Source organism: Talpa europaea (assembly GCF_964194135.1).
Source record: "Talpa europaea genome assembly, chromosome: 3".
Lineage (NCBI taxonomy): Eukaryota > Metazoa > Chordata > Mammalia > Eulipotyphla > Talpidae > Talpa > Talpa europaea.
In genome coordinates this window covers 30,688,945-30,715,099 of record NC_140069.1, presented here as the reverse complement: position 1 = coordinate 30,715,099, position 26,155 = coordinate 30,688,945, and the positions used below count along the sequence as shown (strand labels likewise).

Here is a 26,155-nt window from a genome sequence, read left to right as displayed (position 1 = left end):
TACCTTTCCATTAGGCTTTGTTTTACTAGCCACCTTCAGATGTCATTGTATCCATGTACATAGAATGTGTAATGCTATTTCTAACTCAACCTTAGTTGTCACAAAAATCCATTTTTTTTTCTCAAAAGCAGTACCACTTCTACCCCTTAAGGCTTCCTTCTGCCTCGATCATAAAAGTAAATCTTAAGAGCTCAAAGTTTTGTTGCACCTAGAAACCAAGCAAAAAGTTTCTAAGACAAGTAAAATTATGGTTGTAGTTTTTCCTGAATAGATTAAAAAAGAAAAGACCAAATAAACAAGCCATTAAATTTTGAGATATCTCAGCAATTCATACTATTATCTTTTGTTTTATTTTCCCTTTAGGTGATATACTGCTTAATACGTAAACATTTATTGCCATAGTGTCTCAGTACTTTACAATTTTATTTCATTACGTTTTCTGTAGTTTACATGTTTATGTTCCTTCCTGACTTCCCCCACTACCTGTGATAACTCCTGCGCCCATTTAAACTCTTCACTCTCACATCATCCATACAAAGTCTTTCCCCATGATCTGTTGCTTTTTTTTTAAAACAGAAGAACTATGGCCATTGGCAAACTGCTCTGGGGCTTGTAGGAATATCATAAGGATTCACCCAGAAAGACAAAGTATATTCTATAGAAGGTGCAGATAATAAAGCTAAAGAGTAGTATCTTCCCCAGGGCCTCCCCTGGTGACTCAGCAGTTGAGCGCTGAGCTATGAGGCTGCTGCAGCCTCTGCAACCTCTGCAGCACCAGTTCGATCCCGTCCGCATGGCGCACAGACCTCTCCTGCCACCCACTGCTCCCCTCAGCAGTGTACTTTGGTCCTTCTGCCTGTTCTGCTCCCCACTCTGGCTCTGGTGAATTCTCTCACCCTCCCGCGATTCTGACTGTACCCAGTGCTTGTATAAATAAATAAATAAATAAATAAATAAATAAATAAATAAATAAATAAATAAATAAATAAATAAATGTTTAAAAAAAAAAAAAGTAGTATCTTCCCGAAGACATAAAAGTGTCCAGAGGAAATAGCCACAATGGCCAATCATCTGCCACTGAATAGGCCCAGGAAAAGGTAATGAGTGACTCTCTTCTACTCATTTGTATTTTGATCCCCTTCCTTCTTATCCATAGTCTTCTTAGCTTTTCTGGACAGTTACCAGGAACCACACAGAAATACGCTATACTGTGGGAACTGTATCTAAGCTGTCAATGAGGAAACAAGAAGATCCTTCCAACCCTGCTGGGCCACTGGCGGGGACAGTCCGCCCATGTCAGCTGGCTCCACCACCCTGGACCTCCTTGGACAGAGGTGCTTACACATCAAAGGGGACTTGGAAGGGACAAAAGAGAAGACACTCTTTATCTGCCCTTCTTTATCTACTTCTTACTTAGAAATACACTGCCATGTATGTTTTGACACCTTGACATCAAAATTGTCCAATCTAATACTTTGTTTTTTGTTATTTTAGAAAAGTTGAAACTGTAACAGGGTGGTCCCCAGGAAAAGGGGAGGTTCTAGGTTTCCTGCCCCACCCAAAGGAGGGTGGAGCTGAGCAGGGAGGAAAAGAAGCTGCAGAGGAGACTGGAAAAGGAAGGAAGCAGGAGGGAGAGCCAGAAGGAGACCTGGAGGAGGCGCATGGAGCAGAGAGACATGTAAAGAAACTGTGCTTACTTCTTGATCCTGGCTGGTTAAAAGAGATGTGGGTGAGAGACCTGTGGGGAGGTTAACAATGGCAGATTTTATCTCAATTTTAATTTTTCTCTTTTCCTCCCAACTTGTTTGACAGTATCTAACCATTTTCTATGGGTCCCTGCCAAAAGGTGCTTTAGACTTGTGGCAGGCTCTCGGGCATTACTTTGGGCCAACCCTGTTTGACTAGACATTTACCCACAAGAGGATGGGTAGCCTTGGATGCTTAATTTAAAAACTATATTCTTTGTCTTTTCTGTATTGTTCACTAATTATATTGAAGTTCCTTTCCGTTAGAGGTCTTATATATTTTGTCTTGATGTGGCGGATGGCCAAACCTATCTAAAGCAGGTAGGTTTGGGGGTTCTAGGGTGACCCTCTCCCTGTTCCATAAAAAAACTTGGAAGGAAAGTTACCTTTATTCCTCTCATTTCTCTCTTAAAAATAGAGTAATATATGTTTTGGGACTTTCCAGTCTTGTTTTATTATACTTTTGCTTTACCCTTTTTCGTTCTAAGTAAAAAATGGAGCTAGACAAGAATCCAGATGTCTTACACATTACTTCAAGGGGAAATGAGGAATTGTACATGTAAACATAGTGTCCTCACAATTCAGCCATGCACACTTCACCATAATTAGCAGCAGTGACATGCACAGCCCTTTGACTTTTTCATTTTTCCAATGGGGTGACTTTTTTTCTTAATCAGGTTTTCTAGGGGGTCTAATGCTTTTATTATAAGACTGACTTTTTGCTTTGTTAGTTTTCTCTACTGTTTGTCTATTTTCTGTATAATTAATCCTGGCTTTACTGTTGCCTTCTTTCTACTTAATTTATTTTGCTTGCCTTTTACAGCTTTGTTAGTTTGTAATTTAGCAAGTTTATTTGAAAACTTTCTTTGTTTCTCATGTAAGCATTTAAAATTATACATTTCTGTCAAAACACCGCTTTACCTGTACTTCCCAAACTTTAAAACACTATTTTCATTTTCATCCAATTAAAAAATCTTTCTGATCTATCTTGTGGTTTCTTCCTTGAGCCATTGGTTATTTAAAATTATGTTATTTAATTTCCAAATGTTTGGACCTTTTTCTATTCACTTCTGCTGTGGCCAGAAAATATATTTTGTAATATTTAAATATTTGGAAATTTATGCAGACTTACTTTATGACCCAGTTTATGGGGCACCTTGATGAATGCTCTGTGTGTTCTTGAAAAGAGTATGTGTTATGCAGTAGTGTTCTGTAAATGTCAATAAGGTTACACTGATTGGTAGTTTGGCTCATATCTTTTACATCCTTACTGATTTTTTAAATCAATTTATTTTATCAATTGCTGAGAAAGGGGCATTAAAATATTCAGCTACAAAGAAACCCAGTTCCCGATAGTTCTGTAACATTTTTGTTTCCTGTCTCTTAACCCTCTATTACTAAGCATACATATTTTGGATTATAGTGTATTCCCAATGAATTAGCATTTTTAACAAGAGAAATTTTTTTATTGTTTGTAATATATTTTGTCTTGAACTCCTACCAGGTTTCATGGGCTTACCGTTTAGCAGGTCTATTTTTTTCCTATTTTTCTTACAACCTATTTGAATCTTTATAAATAAAGATACACTTCTTATTTTTTCCTAATACATATGACTTTTATTTCTTTTCTTGTTTGTAAATTTATTGTTATTGAAGTACCATTGTTATCCTTGCTAGTGTCTTGATAGTATAGTGTCCCTGTAGATGTAGTCAATGTAGGGGTCCCATCACCCAAGTACCCATAGTCTTCTTAGTCCATTGTGTTCTTCTCCCCTCCCCAACCTTTTATCCTCATCCCTCTCCCTCCCCTTTTGAAAGCTGCAAATCTGTGGTTCACTTTCAAGGGTTTGATTTTATTTTATTTTTTAAATTTAATTAATTAATTATTTTTTAAACAATATTTCCTTCCCCCCACCCCCTCAGGTTGAGTCCCCATAGAATTTCCTTCCCCAAGGCACCTGTACACCATCACCTCAGTCTTCTGTTCTCCTCCTCAAGGGTTGATTTTAAAGTTTGTTTTTATCTGACCCTTTTGCTTATTTTTTCTATATTCCATGTGTAAGTGATACCATCTGGTATTTATCTTTCTCTTTCTGATTTATTTTGCTTAGCATAATCCCTTCCAGCTTCATTCATGTTGCTGCAATGGTATGAGTTTATCTTTTTTGATTGCTGAGTAGTATTCCATTGTGTATATATAACACTTGGACATACACTTCTTAAAAGCTACCTATTATCCACTCATATTTGTATTCCTACTGATTTCTGCCTTTAATTGGTGAGCCAAGTCCATTTGAATTTGAATTTTAAATATTGTTATTTGGGGGCTTAATTCTACCACCTTGCTTATTTTACTTGCCTCAAATGTGAGAGAAGGTGATCAACCATTCTGGGAAACATGTTGGTCCAGGCACATGGTAAGAATTGCAAACCCTTAAATCATGATATGCATCTGTACTTTGTAAACCCCTAACCTGAATTAATATTGTACCTATTCATATACACTGAAAGAACCTTACTATAATTTCGTTTACTATTTCTCTCCATTCTTTACTGTTCCCATGGATTTTACTTACACATACATTATAAATTCCAAACTAAATTGTAATTACTTTTGCTTTAAATAACAAAAATTGTTTTCTATAGAAATTGAAAGAAGGAAAAACTTTTAAAAATATATATGTGTATATATATTTATCATTCCTGGTGTTCTGCATTCCAGCTGAGCATTTCTATTTGGCATCATTTCTCATCACCCTGCAGAACTTGCCTTAATATTTCTTATAGGAACATCTATTGGCAATGAATACTTTTGTTTTTTGCTTTTCTGAAGATGTCTAACTCATTCTGATTTTTCAGAGATCTTATTACTAAACATAGACTTCTATATCAATAGCTTTTTTACCCCTTTTAGCACTTTAAAATAAATTTCCTCTGTCACCTGGCCACCAAAGTTGTGTTTACTGTGTCTGTTATTTTTGACCTTTAATAGATTTTCTCCTTGGGTATATACCTAGGGGCGGAAATGCAGACTACAGAACTGAGGCTTTCAGAAAGGAAGGGAGAGCGAAGGACCAGCACAAAGTGGGGAGGAAGCACAGTGAGTTGTGGTATGGACTATGAGAGCTTTGGTGGTAGGAAGGCTCTGATAACAGCACCAGAACGGGAGTGGGGAATTCTATACTTACAAAATAGGAACAATGAGAAATCCTATATTGTGAATAAATAAACAAGGATGTTTAAAAAAAATACAATGTAAACCAACATTACCTCAATTTAAAAATAAACGAATAAAAAAATAAGAGATTTTCTTTCTACCTTTGTTTTTGAACAACTTGACTACAATATGACTAGGTGTGATTTTCTTTGTATTTACCCCACAAAATATTTGTTGAGCATTTGGAGTCAAATCTGGCTGATGTGAGTGATATATTGTAGGGAAACTGGATTATTCTGCCTTTCTTCAGAAAGTGTTGAGTTTTATCATGGCAGGCAGCTACAATTCTGGTAGATCTTAATTTTCCTGTCAGATTTAGTTTTATGCTCTGTTGAAGTGGATCTATTTTGATTTTATCCATAGTTTTAGGAAAGGCTAGACCTTACTCTTAAGATGTGGTCTTTCTCTGATTTTAACGGAATGCAGTAACATCTCTCTACTCTGACTCAGGCAGGGCTCCAACACTTCCAGCAAATGCAAACATACTATCTCTAGCCTGAAAGCAGCTGTCCTCTCCTGGGCTTCTATACCTTTCCATAAACCCAAAGTGAATGCCCATGCAGACTTTTTGATCACCTTCTGTGTTGCTACCTCCTTTCTAGTAGTTTGCTCAAAATTTCAGGTGTCTGCATTACCTGTCTCTCATCTCAGCAAGCCTGCTTTTGGATTTTCCCTTCCTGAAATTTTCTTCCTGCAAATTTCCCCTAGGCAGAGAGCTGGTGGTAGCCCTGGGTAACCTTCTGTGTATTTTCCGTTTCTTAAGAATCTTGCACTGCCTGTTATGGAGTGCTCTACAATAGGCATCTCATATATTTTGACCAGTTTTGTAATTGTTTATAATTTGGATCTGAGTGGGTAAATCCAATAGCAATTACTCCATTCTGGCTAGAAGAAGTGATATTACTGGGTCTTTACAAGCTTTCACTTTGTTTTTATAAAAACTTTGAATTTTTTATAGGGTTGCAAAGCAAATTGAATTATGACTTACACCAACAGTTCAGAGATCTAATTTCTCATGTTTTTGCAAAGCTGTCACATCCTCAACTATTACAAGATTTTCCCCTCTCACATGTCAGAACATTTCTCTGGGACACTTACGCACTATTCTTCCACCCCACCCCCACCCCGAACTGTGCCTGCAGATGCATGTACGTCCAATTTAAGCATACTGTCCCAGAATTCCACATCATCCACATCTTCTGGAATATTTATCTCAAAACCTGAATTCCTTAAAAATCTAATGTCCAACCATCACTTGTATGAAAATGCTTCTTTAGTCTGTTTATATTTTTATTCTGTCATATTTGGGGAAAAGATCTGCAATATGTATTTTTTTTTAACCTTTATGTATTTTTAAACTTCTCATAATAAAATGCCACAGCAAAAACAATAGAAATGTCCAAAAGTCTGCATATCTATCGTTTTCATTTGCCCTCTAATTGTTTCCTTCAAGAACTAAGTGATGCCCTTTATTTCCAAATCCAGGATTCGAAGACATGTGTGCCCTCTTTACACGTTAACTTCCACTGTTCTATAAATCTCACTTTCCTGCTATCTTTTATCCTGCCTGAACCCAACTATTTTATTTAGTTTCTCCTCATTGAATCACTCTTAAATCTATAGACAGTTTTATTACTTTTTTGCAGGATCTGCAAATGTCTTTTATGTCTCTTTCTGAAACATAGTAACTCCAGCTGCATCTGATAGTCCAGGAAAGCATCCACTATGGATATCCAGCAGCTTCTCCAAATCATTTTGTTATAATGTTGCTATATAACATTGGCTGTATAATAATAATCCTGCCCAGACATTGAATGAAAGGAGAAATTACTCAAGTAAATGTCATTTTGTTTGAAGTATCAGTTTCCAAGAATCTATTAAAGACATTAAGTTTAGACTTACTGTGTACACACAAAGGAAATAAACATCACTCAGCAAGGAGCTGCTGAGTTCACACCTTGAGGTTTTCTTTTGCTGGACACACATATTGAAGACCTATGAAAATATGCAAATTATGTTCTCCAATGACAATATAATTCAGTTAGCCCTTGAAAATAAAGAGATTCCAAAAAACTACAATCATGGAAACTTTTAAAAACACATGTAAAAACAAAACTGAAAACGCCCTCCATAAAATATTTACTAATTTTGCTTCAGTTTTTAAAGCTAACAGGCAGCTATTGCCTCCAATTCCCAACCAAGAAGAATTTATGGAAAAGATTTCAGAAGACTTTTATAAACTCCAGACACACTCCCCTGGGAATTATGGCTCTAAAACTCACTAGCTGGGTCAGTTTTGGCAAAAGATAGGAACTTCTCAAGCCACAGTTTCTAGTCTGTCTTATATAGACATTTCTTGGTGTGCATGAAATTTCTCTTGAAATGTTCACCTTGCAAAGAATTCTTGCTCTTTAAACCTCTGTACTCACTAAGTCGGTTTCAAATCTCAATGTGCATGTCTGAAGTCATAACCGTGTCAGTCACACTGCCATAATTTTAGTGTTAACTCCTTTTGGAAAACAAAATAAAAGAGAGTTTAGGAGGGTTCACCAAAATGCTACTTCTGAGCACCCTACTCCCACCTATGGGTGCTTTTAATTTCCTTGAGGAGGATTCAGAGGAGAAATCGACCACAGAGTGTCTGTGCATTAAGAGCTACTGCTGCTCCATGTAGGCAAGGCGGGCAAGCCTTCCCTGTTACTGAGGCAGAGGCCGGGGAAGAGGGAAGCTTCCTTCAGGTGACCTGGAAGGGAGGTCAAGCAGCACACCTACCTGTGAGCACAGGGACACAGGAACAAAAACCCCTTTGCTTCCACCACCTATGGATCCTCATCTTAAGGATACTTTCATATCAATGGATCTGAGACCATGCCTGCCAACAGAGAAATAGAACACCCGCTTTGAGCAAGAGCAGAAATAATTAGATCACCCATACAAGGAAATAAAGCTGCTAGAGGTGACAAACGAAAACATGTAAAAAAAATTAATACATGAAGAGCACAAATCCAGCTATAAGTTAATGAATTAAATGATAAATCCATCAATAATAAAAATGATTTCCAATAGAAATGCGAATATGTCTTTATCAGAAAATTGCTCTCAGGGATCATCAAACTAAAGGATAAAACTCAAGAATCATATCAATACCTCTTTAGGAAGGGCTTTGATAAAATTCAAAAACCCTTTCAAGTATCTCCCTGGTGGCTCAGGGGTTAAAGTCTCAGCGCTATCTAGCTATCAATAGCCACTGCATGGCCAGGGAGCCAACCCACATGGTGCAGCACACCTCTCCTTCCTTGCCCCCTGCTCCCCTCAGCAGTGTTTTTCAGTAGATCTGCCTGTTCTGCTTCCCATTCTGTCTATGGTGAATCCTCTCACCTACCTGTCTCACCTCTGGCCTACACCCCAGCTCTTGTATTCATAAATAAATAAATCTTTAAAAACAAATTTCAAGTAAATGTCAAGTAATGAGGCTTTTTGTTCTACTAAAAACTACCCACAAACTGATTACTATTGTCATTCTAAAAAAGAAAACAGAATACACTAAATTGTGTCCACTAAAATCAGGAGCTATGTACATTGGGATGCCTTGTGTTTGCCATTATTTTCAACAACACTTTTGTCATTAGATAACTGCATAGACATTAGAAAATAAATATAAAGTCATACTTTTTGCTGAAGAAATGTGTCTACCTAGAAATACAGGAGACGCAAGTGGAAATCTAACTAGATCAATTAAAAATTTTTGTAAGGGCCTCCCTGGTGGCGCAGGTGCTTGAGCGCTGCACTGTGAAGCTGTCCGCAGCCTCTGTAGTGCCGGTTCAATCCTGGCTGGCCCGCGAGGGTCCCACAGGGTGAAACAGACCTCTCCTGCCTCGCCCTCTGCTCCCCTCAGCAGTGTATTTCATCAGTCTGCCTGTTCTATTCCCCGCTCTGTCTCTGGTGCATCCTCTCACCTTCTTGTGCATCTGGACTGTACCCTGGTTCTTGTATTAAAAAAAAAAAAAGAAAAAAATTTGTAAGATGATAGTATACAAAACAAATATTAAGAGATTGAACAGTTTTCCTCTAGCAATAAGTTCCTAACTAAAAATGAGGGGAATTCTATTTACAATAGAGACAAAGTATATACAAATAAAGGGAATATATAAAAGAGAGACACTCACAGGCTCTAAAAGAAAACTATAAAATCTTATGAATAGGTATTTACAGGTCTGAACAAGGCTGAGTGTAACATTTTCTGCTTTGAGATGACATGTAATTTTAAGAACGTTATTGTCCCTAAACCAAGCCATAAATTTAGCTCAATTCCAAATGGAATTCTAAAGTGATTGTAACTGTCTAAAATATCCCTAGAGTTTATGTGGATGAAAAACTATCCCCCAAATGTCCAAGAAAAACTTTAAAAAATTGAAAAATATTTGTGGTTAGGGAGAGCTGGAACATGGCTTTGGAATTATCAGAAGTATCAGAGAATCAGGTAATCAAATATATACGGCATGACATAAGAGTAGACAACTAGAGCAACAGACAGAATAAAGAATTGGAAATTGTTCACACTATAAGAATATATATACTATGAATTAAAACCATATTGTAGAGGGATATATTAATAACAATTACATAAGAAGTCTCACAAGCAAAAGGAATGTTACCATGTAGAAAAATGGAAAAAGGAAATGAATAGATAATTCATAGAAGACCAACTCCAAATACAACAAACACATGAAAAGATGCTCTATGGTCTTAACAGTCAGAAAAATGCACATAGCTTCAGGAATGAGCTATCACTTAATACTTATCAAACTGGCCAAGAAGAAAGCAAACACCTATTGCTGGCTGGAGAAAGGAAAAGGATATTCTCAAACATCACTGGTGGAGGTGTGGGAACTTTTTGTTGTTGTAAAACTGTGAAACACTAGATCACAAAATTAAAAATATTTACTTTTTAATGCAACAATCCCACTCTTGGGAATCTAAGCCACTGAAAGAAAAATCACCATTAACTATGGAAATATATAAAAGGTATCTTCTGTTCGTAGGAAACAACTGGAAACCAAATGAATGCCAGTTACAGGGAAATGGCTGGATGGAGCATGCAATACTCACACCCAAGGGACTTAGGCAACCATTAAAAAAATGAATGAAAGTTCTGTCAGGTCACTTAGAGGAATTTATATAAGATGAACAACGTGGTTAATGGGATCCCACTTTGTAAAACAAACAAGAACAATAAAAACTAACAAAAACTCTTGCACATGTCATGTGTGTATGTGTCCATATAGAGTTTGTCAGCAGAGAGTTAGGAAAGGGGAAAGAATTCAAATTGGGCTGTCCACAAAGATTACTGTAATGCCTGGGGGCCTGCCTGCTGTGAGAAGAGGTGTGTGTGTGTGTGTGTGTGTGTGGTGTGTGTTGGGGGATCTGCATTTACAATGCAATCCTGCAATGAGATCTGCTGAGAACTCATTTCCTTTGTCATTTGCATAACTAATAGCTACACGAAATAGAGCAAAATGTTAATATTTTGAGTTCTGATGCCCTGATAAATTCTTTTTTTTCCTTCCCAGAAGCATTTTCCTTATTTCTATTTGAAGCCAAAAGGGTGATTGTTGATGCTTTTGTTTTAATAATTCAATTTTCTTTATTTCCATCTCAGAACCTACAATTTTGGGATTTTGTTCTCATTCTCTGGGTTTTATTTTGGGTTTAAACTCGTTATATGTGCATATTTTTCTTTAAAAGAATAATGGCTACTCTTGTTTCCTAGACCCTTCTTAATGTTATTCAGTTTTTTCCTGTGTACTTTTGCCCACAATAGATGTTTCTATGAGCAAATTTTACCATGACTCAAGTATTCTATCCTAGGCCATAATTAATGGTGGAGAATTATCTTGAAAATCTATCATCCAGTTGAGGGGCTTCAAGGAAGGCTACCTGGAGGAGTACATGACACCAAGTAGGCACTTAAATATTTGCTAATGAGAACATTTCTAAACTGTCACTTCATTGGCAAGTAGGAATTAGCTGGGTAGGAAACTGGGAGTACAGATAAATTATTCCAGGCAGAGGAAACACTAATAACAATGACTGGCATTTATAACAACTGGCATTTATTGAGAAAACTGGCACTTATTGAAAGTTCATTATGTTCGGAGGAACTTTCTAAATACTTTACATGTATTAGTTCATAGACTGCTCCTATTAACCCTGTAATCTCAGACCTATTGATGAGGAAACTGAGGCTTAGATTCAGCGGTCTGATCAGAGGTCAAGACATCTTAGAACACAGTGAGAAGTGGGACTGGGATTCAAAGCCCAGGCTGTTTGTTACCAAAGCCTGAGCTACTACCCACTGTAGTGCACAACCTCTGCTAACAGCTGGTGTATGTGGCTGCATTCAGTCTCCTTAATGTATTGGCTTTCTTACCAACTCACCCAAGTGTGACCATCCTACCTGTCTCACTTTTCACTGCCTGAAAGAATTTGGTAACAGTTTTACACCTGTACATTTAAGCACTTTGTCTTCTAGATCTTTTGGGGAAATGTTCGATGACGTGATTTTCAGCACCAACTTGTAGGTGATCACAGTATTATTTTATTCAGAGAAATATCTATGTATTCTATGCTACTTTTTGGAGTTTTGAAGTTAGCTAACTATTGAATGTGGAAAACATTTCCTCCAAGGTAATTTGACAATTTATATATTTTTTAATTTAACAATTTCCCCCTAATCTAAATAATTTTATGGTAGTTTGTTTTCATTAAGACCGTTCTCTTTTTATACATACCCCACAAAGCACTAAATGGCAAGGATTCCATTCTGTTGAGAATGAAGAGAAGGTAGTCAAAACTGCATCATTTTTATCACTGATTTTGTGATCATTTACCAAAACCCTGTTAAACTAGCTTAAAAATATATTAAATGTATTTCATATTCCTGAAGGAATAGAGTTGATTTGTATCTCAAAAGAGGTTAGAAAAAGAACTGAAAAAAATATCAAGAATCTATTTTAGAGTCATATGTGCTGTATGACACATATGACTGCTTCTCTCTGTTTGCCTGTTTCATTCTTTATGCTGGAGACCAGGTTTTTCTATTTCAGCACACAATGACCCCTTGCCAGTTTTGGATAACTCCCAGGTCAACATAAAATTAAATTAGACTCTGAATTCCTTGCTTTAAATGATCCGAAGGGTGAATCTGATTGGTCATTGACCCAGTAATAAATTGCTTCCCCCTCTATCCAGCCCTGTTCTACATAACTGTGTGCAGAGGCATGGAACCATTTAGTAGGTAGTACGTAGGGTTCCCCACCTTGTAGACCTTCTATAAGATGGTTCTTTAAGAGCGGTGAGCTGGGTGAAGGCTAGCTGCCAATAAAGTGATAGTCTCCTTACAGTAGTAACACAAGTATTACCACTTTGTATAGAATCAGCCAAGATTACATTTGTTTTCTGTTCAATTGGATATATACAAATACAATGCAAATTACCTTAAGATAACTTTGTAGAACCGTCCTTCCCAAATTCATATATCTAAGTATAACTCTTAGGAAATGCTGCTTGATGTCCAAGAATAATGTAATTTTATAAATAATGTTTTCTTAAAATTTTCATATCTGATTTTAGGAGTGAAGTCTGATATTTACCCTATATAGACTTGTGATGTGAAAATAACTCTTTATTTAAAAATATATTTATCCTAACACCTTTCAGTAAAATTCGTGTGCCCACCCAAGAGTTCCTGGCATGCAGCAGATGGGCCATACGTGTTTGTTAAATGAATGATGTCAAGTTTTGCAAACTTCTTAAGAACCACACTACTGTGTTAGAGAAACCAACACTGGTGTTTTGCCTCTTGTTTTATTCAAGGAATAATTTATGTATTATACAGTTCCTTAACTTTCTTTCCTGTGTCATGCTGCCCAAAATGTGACAATTTTGTTCAACATTAGCACCGAATCAAATTATAAAACTCAAGTCAGCCAACAACACTGGCAAAGGTTGATGGAGGCGAATGGAGAAAACAGTGGAAAGTTTGAAACTAAAAATGGATTTTTTTTGGATTGCCTGTAGAGTTTAGTCATGGATTCAGCTCACTTGCCATTATTAGCATAAGTAATTAATAGTTGGCTGACTCTTATTCTCAGGTTCTATCATCTTTCAAGTGCATTTAGTTGAGGCTGATCCTATAAATGGATTTCTAGCCTAGGCACTGGTAACATTCCAGGGAATGACAAGTGGAAAAGCAACCAAGGATAGTAAGGTGGCATCTTTCTCCCTTTGCAGTTTCCTACTGACAGCTCACCTTGGGACACAGCACCTGCTTTTCCATGGTTATAATGTGGTGTCATTAGCTATCATTATGACAGAGTCTAATGTGTCAGCTTTGGCTTAAAAATATGTTTCCAGGGCCTCCCTGGTGGCGCAAGGGGTTAAGCACCACACTATGAAGCAATCTGCAGCCTCTGCAGTACGAGTTCCATCCCCAGCCGGCCAGGGAGCAAACCACATGGTGAAGCAGACCTCTCCTGTCTCACCTGCCTACTGCTCCCCTCAGCTGTATTTCAGTCAGTCTGCCTGTTCTATTCCCCACTCTGTCTCTGGTGAATCCTCTCACTCCCCACATCTCTGGCCCATACCCCAGCTTGTGTATGCATAAATAAATCTTTTTAAAAAAATAAAATAAATATATGTTTCCAGTAGAAAACATATTTTTTCAGTATGAAAAAACATGTTTTTTCATTTTCCAGTAGAAAAATATGTTTCTACTTCTATTATTTAATTTTATTTTGTTCTCTGTAATACTTTTTTTATATATTTCTGTAGCTCAGCTTCTATATTCCGTTAATTTTTTTTTTTACCTTTTCTTGTAAGATTCTTGAGATAGAGTATTTATTCTTGCAGCAATAATCAGTGAAGCTATTTGGGAAGTGATTGGTTTTGCTTTTTTATTTGCTGTGCTCTTCAAAGTACAGCCCACAAACAGATGCCCCCGAACTATTAGGGAGAAACCTTTGGCTCTAGCCACAAAAGACACAGTGTATTACGTATACGCCACAAAATTCCATGGAAACTAAGTCCTCAAACATTTAAAAAACATTCCAGTTAGCAAAATACACAAACAGGCTGCTAAAGACTGAACATTCATATTCCCTTCCATCCCGCCCCACCCCCAAAAAATTCAAATTGAAATCCTAATCTTCAAGGTAATGGTATCTGGTGGTAGGGTCTTTAGGAGGTGCTTAGAGTTTGCGGGTGTAGCTCTCATGAACAGTACTACTGTCCTTATAAAAAAGGCCCCAGAGAGCAACCTTGCCTCTTCCACCACTGAGAACACAGCAAGAGACCACCGTTAAGAACCATAATGGCTCCCATCAGCCATGGAGTCAGCTGAAGTTTTGACTTCCCGGACACACCAGAACTGGGAGACATAAATTGTTGTTTATAAGCCACCCAGTCTATACTGTTTTCCCTGTAGTAGCCCAAACAAACCAAGACACCGGTTTTCATTTCATAGTCAGCTCTTTTGTAGCTGCTTTCACTATTACACAATCATATTATCCTTTTTGGTCACACTGTCAGTGGATTACAACACATGATCTTTAAGACCTATTTGTTATCAAATATGTGTGATCCCCAAAATGATAGGATACCCATACGACATATACTCTGTGCTATGTTATCATTTATAAAAACCAAGTCACTTAAACTTTCACAACTACCAAGAAATTAAGGATACATCTTGGGGTTCACGAATAGCTACCTTCCTTGAACAGATGTATCTGCTTACTCATTTTTTTGACAGTCTTCCCAGGATAAATTTAGAGAACAGCCACCGTGCTTGTTAGGTGGATGGCCCAGTATACAGAAATAACTGAGAGGCAGCAAATGAGTACATTTCCCCCTTTTATTGGGATTCTGTTTTATTTGATGAATTAATTGTTGAGAAGAAAGTGGGTGTGGTCTTGCCCAAAGCTTGGGGCTGCCTAGGTCTCTTTTGGGGTGGGGGGAGGGAGTGGTAGTAAGAGGTGACATTTTATGGCTCTTCCCACTTCTTTCACATTGCTTTCAGCTTTTCCTTTGGAAGCTCCTTTCAGAAGAGTCCCCACATCATGACATTCTTCAGCCCACAAAGAATCCATCTTAAACCAAGGTGGACCACACTGACTCAAGGGGCAACTCAGTTTCTGTAGAATCAGAAGCATCCAATGTTACAACTTCCAGCCTCCTGATCTTTTTCTTTTCTTTCTCTTCTTTCCACTCTTCCTTTTCTCTATATTACCTTGCGGACTGCCAACACTTGAAATGGACTATGCCCACGGGGAACTTGGTAGTTGGCACTCAAATCAAAGAGCCGGATGTCTCTGAGTTGTACCTTTCCAGCTCTCTAAGTTTCTTTCTTTCTTTGATATTTATGTCATTGAAAGGTTCCCAGGATAATGTTATTCTCACTGAGAGCACAACTGTATTTTATTCTAAGTTCAAAAATTATCACAGTTACATCTACATGGACATCTACATATCTTAAAGGCTCACAACTCTTAGGCAGTACATACCGAATTTTAGATCAAATATATTCAAGAAATATTTATTGTATGTCTTTATGTAACAGGAAAGAAAATACAGTGTGAACACGACATAAAGTTCCCTGGTTTCCTAAACTGGGCATGCCAAGAGCCAAATGACTCCATAATTCATTTACTCCATAAGTCAGAGAGAAAAATAGGGTTGCAAACTGGAAGGGAACATGCATTTGCCATGTTCTGTATGTAGTATACCACCGACAGAACTGTAAAAAAAAAAAAAAAAAAAAAAAGGAACAAATAAATAAATAAATAAATAAAATTCACAACAAGACATTTCAGATTAATCATTTCCATTCAGGAAATTCATGCTTATTGTTTTCCTCCAAAATTTCTAGAAGTGACTTCATTTTTTCTTTGAAATTCTCTTAAATCTGGGGTTGTTTAGATTCTATCTAATTTCTCATCAATTGTCCTATTTGTAACTTTCAAAGTTAATACCTCTCTGCTGAAATGCAGCCTTAGGGGCTTAAATCGTGTGTGAGGCAGAAAAGGCATTTAAGCTCTTAATGAAATTATGAGCTTTGAGTGTGGCATTTTGGGTTTACAGGCGTCTTCCTCCACGGGGGTGGGTGGGAGCCCTGTTAGGGAAAGTGGAAAATACTCTTAATGCAGTATTTCCCTTTTATTATCCTCTCTTAAATAAAGATTCACGGACAGTTCGCATTGCTTGAAGGCATCTGTAAACTTTCTGTGTTTCCCCCAACTCTCTAAGAAGCAGTTTCTTTCTACGGGTCAAATTTTGCAGGCAGAAAAGTCAACGAGGTCTCTGGCTGCTTCCCTGATCTTTCTCCAAACAACTGAAAGCGAAGAGAAAACAAAATTGAGCCGAAAAGAGCATCAAGGAGAGAGAAAGAAAAAGGAAGGCAAGTAAGTGGGAAAGGGAGAGCGAGAAAATGAAGGCGCACGGGAGCGCTGCTTGCGGAGGAGCCGACCCGGAGCAGCCACAGTTGCAGAGCGCCCACTGGTCTCCAGAGCTGCCAATCGGGGCGTAATCCTGTAGGAATTTCTCCCGGGTTTATCTGGGAGTCACGCTGCCGCCTCCTCTCCCCCAGACGCCCGGAGGAGCGGAGAGAAGCAAGCTAGGGAGGGAGGGAGGCAGGGAGGGAGGGAGCGGGAGGAGCGGAGCAGGAGGAGCACTCGGGGAGGCGGTGGCGCGCAGGAGGAGGGGCGCAGCTGCCGATCCACTAGCCCTGCTCGGACGCGCTCTGGCCAGATACTCCGGGAGCTCCAGCCGCGCGCCTCGCGCGCCCCCACCGCGCTGGCCCCAAACTTCAGCTGCAGCTACATTTCCAGCCATCTAATTTATTACTCAGATTCCGAAACGGAGCCACGATACGGGGAAGGCGTCCGCGGAGGAGTAAAACAACAGCAGAGCTAGGAGAGCCCCGGAGAGCAGCCTCCCCAGAGCAGTAACTCGGTGTTGCGAGCGCAGAAACCAACAAGTGAGAAGGCGCCGCGTTCCCGGGGCGCAGCGGAAGGCGGTGGGAGCAGGCGCAGGAGGAGCGAGCGAGCGCCCCCGAGCCCGGAGCCGGAGCCCCGGAGCCCCGGAGCCCGAGCCGCGGTCGCTGCGGCTGCTCTGCTCCGGATCTTGCTGCGCGGGCTGCGCGGGGCGCTGGGAGGAGGCTGCGTTGCGTCCTGGTTGCAGTCGGCGCCTGGGAGCAGCTGGTCTCCGGGGAATATGCGGCGCGCGTGGATCTTGCTCACCTTGGGCTTGGTGGCCTGCGTGTCGGCGGAGTCGGTGAGTGGGCCAGGCGGGGGACGCGCGCGCTGTCGGGGTGCTCGAGGCCGTGTGGAGCCCGCAGCGCCTGCGGGGGACCTGGGAGCGCCACCTGGGGGATCTTACCCTCATCCCAAACGCGGAGAGAGCCCCCCCAAACTCCCCTCCCCGCCGGAATCTGCTGGGGCAAATGCGCTTGCTCGTGCACCTCATTTTCCTCCCTTTCCTTCAGAAAAGCGGGGCTCACTAGAGTTGTCCATAGGTCCCCGGGAATGAGGGCGCGAGAATTGCAGTTTTGTCTGACCGCAGGGGCTCCTGATGTCACTTCCAATTTCCTCACCCACTGGGGTCTTGCTGCTCTACCCGGGGGGATCGAGGGCAAAGGGTAGCCAAAGAGCAAAGCCAAAAAGCTAAGCCAGGGTAGTAGCCGCGAGGAAAAGGGTGCCTCCCGCGCGCTCCCCCAGACTCAAGGACGACCTGGAAACTTTGGGGGTCTGCTATTCCGCCCACGGTTCTACCCCCCACCCCCAATCCCCCACTCCCCAAAAGGCAAAGCCAACTTTCCTACTGGAGAGAATGCAAGTTCTGGTGAGGTGGGGCCCAGATTTAAGAAATCCGCCAGTGTCGGGAGAGCAAAGTTTGTAAAGTTCTTTTGTTTGATGTTCCTTGCGACCGGGGCGAGGTGGTAGACACTACGTGGAAGCACCACCCGCGAGGGCGCAGTGCGGGGTCCTGCTGGGGGTGCACAGGACGCGCCGGGAAATGCTGGGGCGCGAGTGGCTGGACGACCCTCTCCTCCTTGAGGTGCTGAGGGCGGCCGTGGAACCCCGAGGGGCAGGAGGACATTTTAATAGGAATTGCACTGGAGTGGGGCTTCCTAGGCCAGGCGGGGAGCGTGTTTTCCTGTGCTCGCTCGCCTTCGGGTCCCCGGACCACTTGCACACGGAGGCTTCCAGCTCTCACGCTCCCCACAGGGACCCTTTCGAGTCCCGAGGCGTCTTCCCTGGCCTGGGTCGGCTGCCGGCGTCCAGCCTTCCTCCCTGGCCGCAGCAGATGGAACTTGGTTTCTTCTCTGCTGGAGCTAGTTTCCCGGCTTCGCCCGGTGAGCGCCCTCTAAAGGGAACTGCCTCCTGGGCTTCCCCTGGCGCGTGCGGCCCCTACCTGGGCTCTCCTGGCTTTGTCTGCCTAGGTGGGAGCCCAGTCCCCCGGAATTTGGTGTGCAGCTTCGGTGCTGTGTTGGGTTTAGCTTAAGCAGCTGTTTCTGTCCCTTCTACTCCTCCACCCTCCTCCCTTTGCCACCTAATAACTTGTCCATTTGTAATTAACTGAGCTGTTTCATAGAAAACAAATGTCATCTTTGGGGGTTTTGTGAGTCGTGTGTGCTTTCTCCCTCCACTCTTACTCCCTCCCCCCCTTGGGGTGTAGCTTCCCCCTCTCTATTTTTTGGGAGGCAGTTTAGGGCTGGGAATCCTCTTTGGCACGGAGCAGCTGATAGGCATTTTTCATCCATGTGGGAGCTTGTGAGGGCTAGCAGGTTCCCAGATGTTGCTGGAGGTTGAAGAGCACGTAGAGTTGTAAGCTGCACGGATAAATGAGTATTTGGATGCTGAAGCTGTAAAATAGAACTCCGAACCTTTGCGGCATTTCTCTTTGGCAAATGGTCGTTTTATCCACCGGGATTGGTAATCGCCCAGGCAGTCATGAACTTTGCCTCCTTGTACACAGGAGAGAGATTCTCTGTTAATTTCAGAAAGACATTATTGCTTATTTCGTTGCAAAACAGGGCAAGAGGAGAACTCATCTAAAGATTTTCAAGAGCAGTTTGCCTAAAATCTGTGCCTTTAAAGGGTTGAGGATGTCTCTCTGTCTCTCTCTCTCCCTCTCCCTCTCTCTCTCCCTCCTACCCCCCTTCTGGGATTTTCTGGGAAGCATTACTGTCCAGGTTTTCTAGAGAAAGGATGTCTTCATTTTTCTTTCCGGATTTTTGCATAAGTCTGACTGCTCCTTTAAAGAAGCTTTTTCCACTGAACTCTACCTATCCTCCCTGGTGACACCTTTTCTTGAATGCTACCTTTGGGATTCTATTATATTTCATTTCTAACCAGAATTAAATGCTCTCCGAGTGAGCGGCTTACTGGGGTTGATATTATTTTCAGTGATTGGAGTATCATCCAAAAGTGTGATTAGATGTTTGTAAAATGTCAGCTTGAAGACTAGCAGAGTCTTTGTTAGACAGTGAGTCAGTCTTTCTCAACAGAAACTGTTTCAAAGGCCAGGATGGGCTAGTAGTTCATTTAAATTCCCATGCAGTCTCAATTTGTTTCATATGTCACAATGAAAACTTTAATTCGAAAACATGTAGTCATTAGAGTATATTATTTCCAGAACTTCCCATTTTAATTTGGAAACTGCACTGTTTCCTGGGAGTTAAGTGGAGATCAAGCTGAACTTAGAGCCTCTCTTTAAAAAGAAGAAAGGAAAAATGTTTACAGTTAGTGAATTCTTGTGATTTATACTAAGCTCTAGAGGATGGAAAGGGCGGTGGGGGGGGGGGTGCCGGTGGGGAGGTTCTTAGGAACTAACACTCAAAGCTGTCTTGGAAAAGGAACTGGTGGTTCTGCCTTTGTGGATGCAGCAGGGACAGCGTGTTCGGGGTGATGCAGTCATACTTTCCACCGGTAGGTTAGGACTTTCACTTCACTGAGGGAACACTGTGCAAGGAGAAGGACTGACTGAGTGTGGCAGTAGTGATATGCTGCTGGTTTTTTAACCCATTTTTTTCTGTAATTTTATCTTTGGAAATATTGTATTGTAGACTACTATAAATGCATAATTTGAACTGGAAATGTGTTGAAGGAAAGGAAGCACTTGAACTAGTGGGATTTTATACATAGGCTTAGATGTCTGTAGAAAAGAAGCTGTCAAGTCATTTGGACCCATGCATGACTGTTCAGTATATTATGAAGAGCAGGCTTTGGAAAGTTTGTATTAGAAAAGAAAAAGTCGGGCCTCCCTGGTGGTGCAAGGGGTTAAGATGCAGCCTCTGAAGCTAGCCACAACTTCTGCAGCAAGAGTTCGATCCCCAGCTGGCCAGGTAACTACCCACATGACGTAGCAGACCTCTCCTGACTCGCCCTCTGCTCCCCTCAGCAGTGTATTTCAATCAATCTGCCTGTTCTGTTCCCCACTCTGTCTCTTGTGAATCTTCTCACCACACCCCCCCCACACCTCTTGCCTGTACCCCAGCTCTTGTATGCATCAATAAATCTTTGCCAGTGAATGAACCGGTGCTGCAGAGGCTGCGGGCAGCCTTACAGCTCAGCGCTCAACCCCTGTGCCACCAGGGGAGGCCCTGCATAAATAAATCTTTTTTAAAAAAGTAAAATAATATAAAAAAAAGAAAAGAAAAAGTTATTGGAACCACATAATCTTTTTTCAGTCTCTAAAAAATAGTTTGGCTGTTGTAATAATGAAACAAATTACTTTAGCTGGAGAATTGGTTAGAAACAAGGACCTTTTCTATGTTCCTTAAATGTTAATAGTAGGTAGATGTCATTTAAGAAGGAAAGATAGAAGATTAGGCTAGCAGAAGGTGGGTGTTGTAAGAGGAATTTGAGTATGTCCATTAACACCTAATTCTGGGACCCTACACATCTAGTTTTAGTGGGGGTCTTCATTTGCAGGACTGTATAACATGAACCAAGTAACATGATTACTTTTATGCACTCATTACAGTTGACCCTTGAAAAAGGCAGGAGTTGGGGTGCCAAGCTCTATGCAGTAGAAAATTATAGTTTGGCTCTCCCCAAATCTAACTACTAATTAACCTAGTGTTGACCAGAAGTCTTACCAGTACATAAATGGTCAATTATTGTATACTGTATTCAACAATAAAGTAAGCTAGAGATAAGAAAATGTTAAGAAAATTGTCAGAGAAAATACATGTATAGTAGTATAGTGCATTTATAGGTGCCTTAAGTTTGCTTCCTCTGTCTACAAGAAAGTATGAGTTTAAGTAGATCCAGGGAAGTCTAGAGTTTACTGTGTTTAGAAAGGACTTCAAAAGATTGTTTAGTTTTGTCCTGGGTGGGACTAGTTCTCATATCTCTAGAAGCCTCCATTGTCCTGAACCAGCCACAGGTGGCCTCGAGTTTCTTTAGGTTGGCAAGGCCCCTGAGGCTGTCCCAGCCACACAGAGCTCTGTCATTAAGGTTTATAGGGAGTCTAGTCAGGCCACTGTGCTGTTGGCATCAGCTGGCAGTGATCCAGTAGGTCATATGAGGAATACCGTCTGAGTTTAGATTCTCATGAGATTATTTCTCTTCCATTGCCAAAAATCAAACTCGAAGATCTAGCCCATCATTTTCTTCTTTTCAAGGTATAAGACCTGTCATTTATGCCACAGCAGACAGTAGAATTCCAATATCATAAGACCAATTAATTCTTTCATGGACCTGAAGCCAAAATTAAGTTTTATTTTTTTTTTTTTTCTTTTTTTTTTTTCTTTTTTTTTTTTTCTTTTTTTTTTTTTTATAGAGGCATGTTTTATTTATTTATTTGTTTGTTTGTTTGTTTTGTTTTGTTTATACAAGCACTGGGTACAGTCAGAAGCGCGGGAGGGTGAGAGAATCCACCAGAGCCAGAGCAGGGAGCAGAGCAGGCAGAAGGACCAAAGTACACTGCTGAGGGGAGCAGCGGGCGGCAGGAGAGGTCTGCGCACCATGTGGGACTCTCCTCTGGTGGCCGGGGAGCAGCCGGGGATCGAACCGGTGCCACAGAGGCCGCAGGCAGCTTCACAACCCAGCGCTCAACTGCTGCGCCACCGGGGAGGCCCCAAAATTAAGTTTTAAAGAAAAGCAAGAAGTAATGAAGAAAAGTCTTTGCTGAAAACAAGCTACTCATTTAATGTTTTATTCAGCTGTGCCAGTACCATCATCTTAATTCTGGTCTTTGGATATGAATATTTAGGAAGTCCTTGACCCATATCTACTTGGCCTCTAAATCCACCTACTAATTTTGCATTCCCCAAATATTTATTCAGTACCTACTAAGTGCTTGGGAGAAAGCAGTAAGGAAACCAGGCAACTCTCCCTACCCCCCCACCACCAGCCTTCTTGGAGGTCACATTGTAGTAATCCAGATAAGTTTCCCATTCAGAGTTTTCTTTTTCTAGGCTATACCACCTCCTGACTCTAAGTCAACAACCTTATCGTTGCTCTCTCTCGCCCAGATGCTGTGTGGTGTATCCTTGTACCACTTTGATCGTGTTGCCTGTGGTCCAGACCCATGTCCCCTTGTCATGGTGTGGAATATAAATATTATTGCCAGATTTTTGAGCTATTCCTTCCTGTTTATCCCCACTTGATCACTGTCCATGATATCCCCCAGCCCTGATCAATGGCCTCACTGTCTTGATCGCTGCAGGGACCTAACCACCTCTTCAGTGCTTCTCTGTTGAAATTCTATTCATTCAAATCCAAGCTCCATGACCTTTCATGACTGAGCCAACTCTGGTTTGTATCATTCTGTAGATAGTATGGCAAACTGATGATCAGAGTCACTGGAAGTTGGTAAAAAGACAGATTTCAAGGCCTTATCTCAGACATGTAGAATCAGAAATCAGAGAGAGGGGGGCAGTCTGTATTTTAATGACTTGGTTAAGATGAGTCTAATGAACCCGCCACATTTGGGAACCTTTTTGCATGCCGTCATGTATCAGTCCTAGGGCCCAGCAGGAAGTAGCCATATGGCACTGGGGTCTGGGAGAGCACAAGGACTTGGCTGTGGGAGTTGGACAATCTGGGTTCAGCGCTGGTACTCTGCTGCTCACTCTGTGTGTTAGGACTTGGACAAGATACTGAAACTTCGAGTCACTTAAAAAAATGTATATGTGTCTATAAATTGCATCCAAGAATCCCCTTATAACCTGACCATTATGAGGATAAAATAAGGAAGTATAGGAATGAGGCATGAGGCACTGGGTTTTGTTTTTTTTCCCCTTCCTTTCCTTTCTTGGCTGCAAAATGAGGGAGCTGTGCAAGATGTTTTTAAGGCCTCTAATTCCGCTGACGTGCTCGAGAGGTGGATTTTTTTCTCCCATGGAGATTGGTGCTCTCAGAGAGAGAGACCATGTTTCCAGACCTTTGACTCCTGCCCAGCACTGAGCTTGGTAAACACCTGTTGAAGCTCTCTATTTCAGTGCAGGTGGCCTTGGGCTGGCATTTAGGCCCAGATGGACCTGCTGAAGCTCAGCGTCTCTCTGACTGCTGAAGGCAATGCAAACTGCAGTTAACTGACTCCCTGGACTTCATTTTCATCAACATTGCAGTATTAATTGGAAGACTAGACAAAACATTGCTGTCAAGCCCTGCACATGAATATTGTACATTTATGCTTCCTCCCATTCCTTGGGCTGCACTGAGATTCCAGCATGTGGAAAGGAGAGAGTTATGTCTACATTGCCCGCTGGAGTGCTGCTTCTCATCTAGAATGAGGTGGCAGGGGTGATGAGGGAATATTGGTGAGCCTGGGGGCAGAAAAAGGGAGTATTTTTATTTTTGAAGGGTGGAAATGCCTGAAATTTCTCCTTGCAGCTATTTGAGCTTTGGGCCCTACTATTAAAAATCTACATTGTATGTTTTGACAGGTCTGTTTCTAGGGTAGGATTAGCTTTAGCAACAAAGCTAGAGAGGTGACCATCTCTGGATAAGAAAGGACACCTCTCAAATAGAATTGCAGATGTCTGTTTTTCTTAGGTATCTCGCAGAATCGTGAGGACTTAGAGAGGATAGAAGCCTTTAAACCTTTCAAGATTTCCTATTTAAAATCAGAGTTAGACAAATGGTCTGTAGTCGGTAATGTGAGAGCCAGCTCATGGTCTTGGACTTGGAACTTCAGAAAAATGTTAAGGACAAGGTGGTCTTCACCTTTTTTTCCTTTGCTGTGGGATCTGTTTAGTGAAAGATGTCACAAAGATGTAGTAAATGTGCCCTATAGAAAGCATTTTGGGTTTTTTTTTAAATGATTGTGTATTAAATGTAAATAGTGCTTTAATTTAAGGAACAGATGCAATTAATAGAGTTTGTCTTATAAGAATGACACATGGAACAAGATACTCAAAATTATTTTAATTTTTCCATGTTTTTACTAAAGAAGAGCAAAAATATGCATTTTGTATGCTTTGTTTTTAAATAGAAATAGTAAAAATAAATGTGTGGTATCGAGGGCAGGTTTTACACACATGTAGTTAAATATCTTAATCCCTGTGCGATCTTAACTTACCCATCTATAAAACGAAGGAGTTGAACTAGAGGACCTTTCTGCCTTTAATAGTTATTGATATGCTTTTGGGTGTGATTAGAGAAATGTTAATCAATAAGTAATTATTAAGCTCCTGCCAAATACTTACTATTTATTATTGAAACAAAGAACTCATTCACGTTTCTCAAATTCTTATTTCTAATAGCTGACGCTAATCAATGACCTTGAACTGCATATTTGTCCTACAGTGAGATTATATGTTGCTCTGATTATCATGTTCTAATTAATGTCTGTCTGGTATTTTCTCATATTTGCTGTGATCAGTCATTGTAACATCAAAACCAGTTGATGTGATGAGAGTTCACTTTCATTCTAGATAGACAATAACATGACTTGATGTGATTTGGAGTGCTTTTTGAGGCATAAGTACCAGTGTCCTCATTTGGTTTCTTGCCTAGACTTCATTTCCAGAGAGGTCCTTATTGCTGCCTTCTTTCTTCTCTGTGGCACTGGAGCCCAATGTAGTACTGGGTGACTACAAGCAAGAATGTAAATGAGCAGGTAATACTGAAGAGTGGCTCAGAGCTTGGGCTGTGAAGGGTTTAAATCTAATTACTGTGTAACCATGAGCAAGTTTGTGATCCTCTCTATGCTTAGTTTTCTCTTCTGTAAAATGGAATAGCCTAAAATAGACTCAGGATTACGTGAAACAAATAGACACTTGCTTTTTAACACAGTGGCGTATCCATGCTCCATTTACAGGTTGTTAGGTCATTATAATTCCTGGTTTCTGCCTTCCTAAAAAGTAGAGGCTTGGCTTAATTCATGGGCTCATCCGATAGCCCAGCAGGTAGCCCACTGTATGCGTGATAGAACCTATATTTTTATAGCTGGGCCTTTGTTCCTTGACTTGGGAAGGCCTAGTTCTACTTTTGAGATATTGGGGATAATGTTTGTGTTCAGCTTTTTTCTAAATGTAGATGATATGAGAGAATATGCCATTGACTATTTCTGGCCCATGGGAAGTTTCTTCCAACGTCTGGATGAATCCAAATGTGTTAAGATTTGATAAATCCATCTTTTCCAGTAACTTGAACTCCCCAAATCTAACTGAAAGAAATAATCATAGCTGGTAAATGTATTTATTGCAGATTTATATACAATAGTTAAAAAACTAGAAATAACCTGAGCGTATAGTAATAGAAGAATGGTTTAATAAGGTGCTATTTTTGTGCATTCAATATGCAATGATTAAAAATGTATCTGAAAAAATGTGTATAAATTGGAAACTTTGTAAGACAAAGAGTTGGATATAAAACTCTAGTAAAACAGTGGTTTTATTAAATACAGATACATATTGCTTATATGTGTATATATGTATGTGTGTATATATACATATGTGCATAAACCTGTACATGGGAGAAAATGGTATAGCGTTAAGAACATGCACACATACACACAAACTTAAATGAATAAGATTGACTGATTGTAGTAATGTCAATATCCTCGTTGTGATATTCACTATATTCCCATAGTTTTATAAAATGTTGCAATGGGGGGAGGCTAGTTAATGAGCACAAAAAATCTTCATTATTTCTTATAACTGCATGTAAATCTACAATAT

The 26,155-nt window shown here is 40.5% G+C and overlaps 1 protein-coding gene across 1 annotated transcript in view; it reads left to right on the top strand.

The window, feature by feature from the left end:
• Positions 1-17,232: 17,232 nt before the first annotated feature.
• SDC2 (syndecan 2) overlaps positions 17,233-26,155 on the top strand; it is a gene marked incomplete at both ends in the record, with an annotated part of 105,182 nt that continues 96,259 nt past the window's right edge. The window contains one exon of the mRNA XM_084229362.1: positions 17,233-17,292. Coding sequence (XP_084085488.1) covers positions 17,233-17,292 — 60 coding nt within the window. The remainder of the gene's footprint in view (positions 17,293-26,155) is intronic.